Here is a 9,228-nt window from a genome sequence, read left to right as displayed (position 1 = left end):
TTTTTGGTCTTTTTGAGACAGGGTCTCCCTGTAGCCCCAGCTGTCCTGGAACTCACCATGTAGACCAGGCTGGCCTCGAACTCACAGAGATCCGCCTGCCTCTGCCTCCCAAGTGCTGGGATTAAAGGCATGCACCACCATGCCCAGCCAAACCTAATCTTTTTAAAAAATAGATTATACAAGCCTTCCCTGCATAATTCTTTTCAGTAGCAGTGGGCTGTGTAACATGTAAACATGGCTTAGATGAGAGTGGTTCAGGAACACATCTTAGGTACAGTGTGCAGAGTGTTGCAGCCATAACTCTGAAAAGGATTTTCCAACAAAGCCTTGGAGCTGAAGCCACAGCCCCCAAATTCTCTCAAGTCCAGATACTGTTTTGTCCAAAGACTCAGGCCCCAGAGGGGCATCACTGTTAACTTGGCTCTTCAGACATAGAGAAGGCCTAGGCTGCCTGGATTTGAATTCTAGCTTTGTCATTTACTAGTTGCATGACCCTGGGTAAGTTTACAGCCATCTCTGAGCCTCATTTTCCTCTTCTGTAAAATGAAAATAATACTACCTCTACCTCTTAAGACTGCTTTGAGAACTAAGAACATTAGTATATTTTAAAAGCTCCAGACTAGGCCTGGCAAGATGGCTCGGGGTAAGGGCTCTTGCCACCAAGCCTGAGTGCCTGAGTTCAGCCTGAACTGTGGTGGGGGCAAAAATGAAGAAAACACTTTGATGTAACTGCCATCACATCACATTCATTGGCATCTCAGGAGTATAAAGGTGGAAAGTGTTAGATTTAGGAGGGCAGAAAAAAGGAGTTTAAAATTTAGAAATAAGTCAGGTCAAGGCAGTGTCTACACCCAGAAGCAGCCTCCAAGCCCAGCACAGAAACCCAAACAAGGGAGAGCTGCATTGGCCACACATGATGGGCGTCTGTGAAGGACTGGCTGTGCTCAGTGCCCTGGATTTGCTCACTAGTTACCCGTTCGTCAGATCACATGCAGCTCTTAGCAATTGAACAAACTACTAGGATGTTCTAGATCTGGGCTGGAGAGAGGACTTAATGGGTAAGGTGCCTGCTGTCCAAGGATGGAGACCTGAGTTAGGATCTTCAGAACTCTTGTAAAAAGCTGAGCACAGTGCTACATGCCTGTAACTGCAGCACTGTCTGAGTGGAGACAGGAAGACCCTTAAAGCTCATTGCCTAGTGAATATAAAGGTGGAGAGTGTTAGATTTAGGAGGACAGAAAAAGGAAGGAATTCGAAGTTTAGAAATAAGAGTTAGACCCAGAATGTTCTCCCTGGCAAAGGGCTGATAACTTTTCTTTGAGGAATAATTATCTGTGCACTGAAGAGGGAAGAGTCTGGTCTTATATAGGAACAACTGCAAGAGTTAACTCCGTGCCAGGGTCTGGTGTCCTGGGGGTCTCTTCTGACAATTATTTGCTCAGGCAGATGGGCAAGTTACCTATACCCCTAAAGGAGACAGGTGGGCTCCATGGTCTCTCTGTCCAGGAGTGACCAGTTGATAAGGCTTGAGCAAGGCCAGGCTGCCAAGTTAGGCCAGTTAAACTTTTTAAGGGACTTATGGTTATAGTGCTTACTTTTTTTTTTTTTCTGTCTTTTTGAGACAGGGTCTTCCTGTAGCCCCAGCTGACCTGGAATTTACCATGTAGAACAGGCTAGCCTTCAACTCAGAGAGATCTGCCTGCCTCTGCCTCCCAAACACTGGGATTAAAGGCGTGCACCAGCATGCCCAGATGGTTATAGTGCTTTTTTAAAAAAAATATTTTAATGTGTATGTGTGTATTGCCTGCATGTAGGTAAGTGCACCCATGTCATGCAATGCCCGAGGAGGACAGAAGAGACTGTCAGATTCCCCTGGGACTGGAGTTATGGACAGTTGTTAGCTGCCATGTGGGTGCTGGGATTCGAACCTGGGTCTTCTACAAGAATAGTGTTCTTAACTGCTGTACTCTCTCTCCAGCCCTGTATAGTGCTTTCTTAAGAAGGATTTTGACTCTTCTGCAATTCACATATTTTCACCATACCAGAGAGTGACAAAAAAAGACACCCAATGTCAGCAGCTGGCCTACACACACCTTTGTGCACATTAACAAGTACCTATACTACAGATCCCCCAGTCCCACCCCGTTAAGCAGCTTTAAGAGGAAATTTCTGTTTTTGCGCCTCAAGACACACAACAGCAGTGGAGACCAAATCCTAGAAGGTGTCATTATGGCCAGAAGTGCAGTGGGGACACTTGAAGCCAGGATTTTTACTTCTTGGGTTTCATCCCAGGTTTACCTAAAAAGCTAAATAAAGCCTTACCTGCAAGGAATTCCAGGCTCTTCTCACATGTGTCCTCAATGCTCTGGGCTGAATCCTTTTTCTCAGGGGTCAGCTGCTTAAAAAAGAAGCCCTGAGTGAGTTTTGCAGAAGTCTGAGTCCTAGTGAAACAGGTATGTGCCCAATGACAACTGATTTCACAGATGTGTTCCTCTGAACTTCTCTTCCTCCTAGCTCATGAATTCCCTCCCTGCCTCTGACCTTCAAGGTGTCCTTGGACCTTCGTACAGCTCACTCCTGCCATTCCCAGCACCCCATACTTCCCTGAACTCCAGACACCTGCCTACCACCTGCCCTACTCGGTTGGAAGTGTGCTGTGCAAAGCACTGTTCTTTTTATGTGCATGTGTTTGTCTTCCTACGCCTTAAATCCCTTGGAAGGTAAGATTCCTCATGCTCCACCTCTTTCTTTTTTTAAGAAAAAGGATTTTTAAATGTTCATGTGTATATGTGCATGCCTGGTGCCTGTGGAGGCCAGAAGAAGGTGTAGGATAACCTAGAACTGGAGTTATGTGATTGAGTGCCGAGCCCCAAATTTGGATCTCCTACAAGAGCAGTGTCCTAAAGTTTGGTTTCTGTTCCTGTGATAAACACCATGACCAGAAAGCAAGTTGGGGAGAAAAGGTCTATTTGGCTAACACTGCCATGTCACAGTCCATCACTGAGGGAAGTCAGGGCAGGAACTCGAGGCAGGAGCTGAAGCAGATGGAGACCATGGAGGAGCGCTGCTCACTGGCTTGCTCCCCATAGCTCACTCAGCTACCTTTGTTGTACAACCCAGGACCACCCGCCCATGGATGGCATCGCGCATAGTAGCCTAGGCCCTTCCACATCAACCATCAATTAAGAAAATGCCTATAGACATGCTCACAGGCCAGTCATGGAGGAAATTCCTGAGTTTCCTTCTTCCCAGGTGACTCTAATTTGACAAAACTAGTACAGCAGCCAGCTCTCTTAACTTCAGAGCCTTTTAGTGCTGTGTCTGTGTCTGTTATCTGTGCCTGTGTGGAGATATGTGCATATAAAGCAGGTGCCCACTGAGGCGGAAAGAGGAAGTCATCCCCTGGAGGGGGGAGTTACAGGAGGTTGTGAGCCACTCGACATGAGTGCTGGGAACTGAACTTGGGTCTCCTGGGAGAGCAGTACACTCTTAACCGCTGAGCCATCTCTCGAGGACCCCTCTCCCCCAGTTTCCATCTCTTTAGAGAGGTCACAGAGCTCTACACAAAAAAGAAATAAGTGCTCAATAAAGGACTGACTGCATCAGCTGGGAAGCTGCAGTCCACACTGTGTTGTCCTGTGGAGCTTTTGGAACTTGGCCACACTGGTTGGTCCAATCTGGACAGAGAAAGAAAGGTACTTATTTAAGACCATAGCCCAATCCTCCCAGCACTTCATTTTTCCTTTTCAAGATTCTAGCACTCAGGAAGTGGGGACAGAAGGATCAGAACTTCAGGGTTATCCTATTACATAGAGAATTCAAGGCTAGTCCAGAACACACAAGACCCCCATCTCAAAATTTAAAAAAATATTTTATTATTTTTATGTTTATGAGCATATTGTCTGCGTGTGTGTAAGTGCATCTGTGTCGTACAATGCCCACAGAGTCAGAAGAGAGCATTGGATCACCTGGAACTGGAGTTAATGGATGGTTGTTAGCCACCATGAGGGTGCTGGACATTGAACCCAGGTCCTCTGCAAGAGCAGCCAGTGCTCTTAACTGCTGAGCCATCTCTTCAGCCCACAGTTTTTTTCTTTTTTCTTTTTTTTTTTAATTAATGAAGAGGGCTGGAGAGATGGCTCAGTCGTTAAGAGTGCTTACTGCTCTTGTAGAGGATCAAGGTTCAGTTCCCAGCACCAACATCAAACAGTCACAAACACCTGTACTTCAGGTCCAGGGGACACAATACCCTCTTCTGGTCTCCTCTGGCACCTGAACTCACATGTATACCCCCATACACAGACACATAATTAAAAATAAAATATTAAAAGAATAACAAGGGTGCTTGATTAGCATACACAAAAGCTCTGGGCTCAGTGCTCAACACTACATAAAACCACTCATGGTAGCACATCCCTGTAATCCCAGTACCCAGGAGGTGAGGGCAGGATGATCAGGAGTTCAAGATCATCCGCAGCTACATAGGGAGATGAAGGCCAGCCTGTCTCCGAGGGGGGGGAAAAAAAAACCCAAAAAACCTGTAATTTCTGCTTCAGTGAACACCATAAAGAAAGTGAAAGAAGGTCGAGGTAGGAGAAAGTGGGTTGGGAGCAGGAAGCTGTGGCCAGCTGCAGCCCCATTGTACAGGATGTGAGAGATGTTCTGGAATTTGATGGTAACTATCCTTGCAAGCACCAAGCTGTACACTTTAAAATGGCAAATCTTAGCTGGGCATGGTGGCCCATGCCTTTAATCCCAGCAGATCTCGAGGCCAGCTGGGGCTACCAGGAGACACTGTCTCAAAAAGACAGAAAAAAAAAAAGGCAAATCTTAGATGAGAATTACATCACAATAAAATATTCTGTAATATGTCATTTATTAAAACAAGTTTCAGCCAGGCATGGTGGCATATGTCTTTAATTCCAGCACTTGGGAGGCAGAGGCGGGCAGAGCTCTATGAGTGGGTTCGAGTCCAGCCTGTTCTACATAGTGAGTTCCAGGCCAGCCAGGGCTATATAGTAAGACCTTGTCTCAAAAAAAAAGTTTCAATTTCTAAGTAATTACTTTAGAAGGGACATACAGGCAGCAAAGATGGCCCTAAAGAAACAGTGCTTTGGGTATTTGGAACAGAGGGTAAAGAAACAGTATTTGAAAAATTTCCAAATCTTTTCTTCTTTGACAGAAAGCTCACCCACCCCACCTTCAATTCTCTAGCTCTCTAGCCTGGAGAATCTGGTATAATAGATAAGTCTCTCTCCTTTTTGAAATCGAATTGAAACCCACCTGAGATGGGTTCTCTCTGGGGACTTTGAGAGCCTCACACACCCCTTTTCATCTGGGCCCCCAGAAGAGGAAGCCTGGTCCTTGGATACAGCTCCTTGGATTTAGGATTATGGGTCATTTAATTCTAGTCTACACCCAGGTAAGCAATGCCTTCTGTTATCCACCTGGCTCATTCTGGGTTTAAATTCTTCAGTCCCTGCAGACAGATGCATTAGGCCCCAAAGCACTTTCTTCTTTACTCCTTCATGCCCAGTCTGTTCTAATACCCAGACTTAACATTCCCTCTGCTGCATGGCCTTTCTCTGGATATACTTTATACATACATGCATAAATAGTCTATTTCTTCCATTTCTCCTTAATCTGTCGGTAGTTTTATTCTGTGATACTCACGAGGGCAGCTAGTCTACCATGGAAATGAAGGGACTGGCCCACTGATAGAACTTGACCTGTCACTTCAATCATGTAGTTTGTAGCTGAAGCCACTGGGTGCCACTCTTGTGCCACCAATGAGTTATCACTAAGTGGCCATCACCAGAGGGAAGCAGTAATGGTGCTGAAGGAAAAGTGGGATCTATACTTGATACCCTGGCTTGACACTCAGTCCTATATAAGCACAGTGTTATCAGACTCTGGGGCCAGATCTCAGTACACATCTTAGCCCTGTCAGTTACTAGCTGTGTGACTCTGGCAAATTGCAAATTTTATAACCAGATTCCGTATCTATAAAATGGAAAGCAATGACCTAACTCATATCTTTTTGAAAACTGGAGTGGCCATCTGCCAAAGTAAGTGGGTTGTGGATGGCCCTGAGGCTGTGAGCCACTACCACAGCCAAATAGGGTAAAGAGGTCAGATCATTTCAGATCTCACTGGGATGTCAGAAAGGTCCAGGCAAAACTTCACAGGATGAAACACACCTAGATCTAGAGGAGTGTTCTTTCAGCCCATATATCCTGAGTCCTGATGATGGCTCATGCCTTATCCTCAAGGTGCACATGGTTTAGTGAATTGAATTGTGCCCCCTCCATAATATGTCCTGGTCCTAACCCCAAGAGCCTATGAATGTGAGATTATTTGGAAAGAAGGGCTTTGCAGATGTAATTAAAGTTTCAGAAATACAATCATATTGCATGCTGGATTTAGGGTTGGCCCATCTAAATCCAGTGACAGATGTTGTTTTTAAAAAACTTTTTGGGAGGCGGATCTCTGAGTTCAAGGCCAGCCTGGTCTACATAGTGATTTCCAGGACAGCTGGGGCTACAGGGAGACCCTGTCTCAAAAAGACAAAAAAAAAAAAAAACTTTTCAAAATTATTTTTATGTGCATGAATGTACTGCCTACATGTGTGTAAGTGCACCCATGTCATGCAATGCCTGCAGAGGTCAGAAGAGGGCATCAGATCCTCTGGAACTGGACCTATGAATGGTTGCTAGCCACCATGTGGGTGCTGGAAATCGAACCCAAGTCCTCTGCAAGAGCAGCCAGTGCTCTTAACCACTGAGCCAACTCTCCAGCCCGACAGATGTTCTTATAAGAGAAAGGCTGATCTGAGGCAGGTAGATGGAGAAAGGCCAGGTGAAGATGGAGGCAGAGACTGGAGTTATGTAAGCCACAAACCAACATCTCCATCAGAAGCTGAAGAGACAGGATGGATTCTTTCCAGTGCCCCCGGAGGAAAGCCACCCTGCTCACACCTTGCTTTTGGACTTCTGGCCTCGTGCACTGGGACAGGATAAATTTTGTTTTTCTTAAGTCATTAAGCTTATGGTAATGCCTTACAGCATCTCTAGGAAATTAATACCAAGCTTATGAGCTTGGCATGCTCAAGGTGTGGACAGCAGCTCTCCAGGTTGGAAGCAGTGAGTATTTGCAGGGAACCAGCTGAAGTGCAGGCAGCCCTGACAGGTGTGGTGAAGGCTTGACAGGTGTGGGCATTTGCAGGGCTCTGTGCTGAAGAGGAAAATGGGTAAATACAAGAGGTGCCATGGTCCCTCTGTGCTGAAGCACCTAAATCTCCCACTCCAGTCAGGTAGGCAGAGATGGGAAGGGCAGACAAGACGCACAGCAGATGCTAAAGGCTCTGTTATTCTTTCAGAAAGTCTTCAGATGAAAAAAGAACTAAGAAACTGTATATATTAAAAATACAGTCTGGGGGCTGGAGAGATGGCTCAGGGGTTAAGAACACTGGTAGTTCTTGCAGAAGACCTGGGTTCGAATCCCAGCACCCACATGGCAGCTAACAACTGTCTGTAACTCTAGTCCCAGGGGATCTGACAGCCTCTTCTGTCCTCCTCAGGCGTTGCATGACATGGGTGCACTTACCTACATGCAGGCAATACATGAATACACATAAAAAATTTTAAAAGTTAAAAAAAAAAACAGTCTGAGGGGCTGGAGAGATGGCTCTGCAATTAGGAGCACTGGTTCTTGTAGAGGACCTGAGTTTGGTTCCCAGCACCTCATCAGGCAGCTCACAACTGCCTGTAACGCCAGCTCCAAGGACTCTGATACCCTCTTCTGGCCTCCACCAGCATCCACACTAGTAGTAACCCCAACACAGAAACAAATAATAAATACACTTTGATACATTTTAGCAATATGCCCCATCATCTCCCATATCCCATCATTAAGCTACCCCTGACTCATAACTACAGCTTAGCTGGCTTTTTTTTTTTCCTTTTTGAGACAGGGTCTCCCTGGAGCCCCAGCTGGCCTGGAACTCACAGATCTGCCTGCCTCTGCCTTCTGAGTGCTGGGATTAAAAGCATGTGCCACCATGCCTGGCTTAGTTGGCATTTTATAGAATTTCAGGCCAGTGTGAGCACACAGTATGCACTCTTATCTGGGTTTTTCACTTAGCACCGCTATCCAGAGATTCAAGCTCATTGTGCATATCACTGCTTCATTCCTTGTCTGGCTGAGTTAGTGCCTCTCCTGTGGATGGACTTCCAGCTGCGTACCCATGCACTTTTTTTTTTTTTTGGTCTTTTTGAGACAGGGTCTCCCTGTAGCCCCAGCTGTCCTGGAACTCGAGACCAGGCTGGCCTTGAACTCAGAGATCCACCTGCCTCTGCCTCCCGAGTGCTGGGATTAAAGGCCACCATGCCCAGCATCAACTTTTTTTTTATGTGTATGTGTGTATTGCCTGCATGTGTGTAAGTGCACCCATGTCGTGCAATGCCCGTGGAGGTCAGAAAAGGCTATCGGATCTCCTGGGACTGGAGTTATAGATAGTTGTTAGCTGCCATGTGGGTGCTGGGATTTGAACCTTGGTCTTCTGCAAGAACAACCAGCGTTCTTAACCGTTGAGCCATCTCTCCACCCCCCCATGCACCTTTTGACACTGGATTGTTTCTGGCTTGGGGCTTCAACAAACCAAGGTGCAATGTACATGAACACTTTTTTGCATGGACTCAGGCCTCGCTGCTCTTGAGTAAATGCATAGGAGTGGAGCAGCTACGTCAGGAGAGGTGTGTGTAACTTCAAAGGAACTGTCAGACTGTCCTCCAAGGTGGTTGCACTGCTTTTCATTCCCACCACGGGGGTACAAGAGGCCAGTTCTTCTGCACCCTTGCCAACATTTGATACGGTCTTCTGAGACAGGACTTCATTCAGTTGCCTAGGTTGGCTTCAAACTTCTTTCTGAGTTACAGTGATCGTCCTATCTCAGCCTCCCCAGCTGGGCCCACAGGTATGCACCACCATGCCCCATGGTGTGGTCTTTTTATTCCCAATGGGTGTGTCTTATTTGAATTTTCATACTAATGATACTGATCTTCTGTATTTATTTGCAGTTTGTGTATCTGCACCTTCCTTTGTGAAGTGTACTCAAAATTTTGTTCATTTAAAAGAGTTTTAGCCAGGCGTGGTGGCGCACACCTTTAATCCCAGCACTCGGGAGGCAGAGGCAGGTGGATCTCTGTGAGTTCGAAGCCAGCCTGGTCT

The 9,228-nt window shown here is 46.2% G+C and overlaps 1 protein-coding gene across 12 annotated transcripts in view; it reads right to left on the bottom strand.

Moving 5' to 3' along the window:
- Positions 1-9,228, bottom strand: part of LOC103725603 (RNA-binding protein 14) — a 225,448-nt gene that overhangs the window by 3,216 nt on the left and 213,004 nt on the right. For 10 of the 12 annotated variants that reach the window (XM_029558546.1, XM_029558536.1, XM_029558537.1 and 7 more), the window contains one exon: positions 2,323-2,398. In XM_029558546.1, coding sequence (XP_029414406.1) covers positions 2,323-2,398 — 76 coding nt within the window. The remainder of the gene's footprint in view (positions 1-2,322; positions 2,399-9,228) is intronic. The other 2 variants (XM_029558540.1, XM_029558544.1) reach the window with 1 other exon arrangement.

Source organism: Nannospalax galili, unplaced genomic scaffold (genome assembly GCF_000622305.1).
Source record: "Nannospalax galili isolate Female #2095 unplaced genomic scaffold, S.galili_v1.0 scaffold89, whole genome shotgun sequence".
Classification (NCBI taxonomy): domain Eukaryota; kingdom Metazoa; phylum Chordata; class Mammalia; order Rodentia; family Spalacidae; genus Nannospalax; species Nannospalax galili.
The sequence above is the reverse complement of the archived record's forward strand: the minus strand, read 5'-3'. Positions and strand labels throughout refer to the sequence as shown.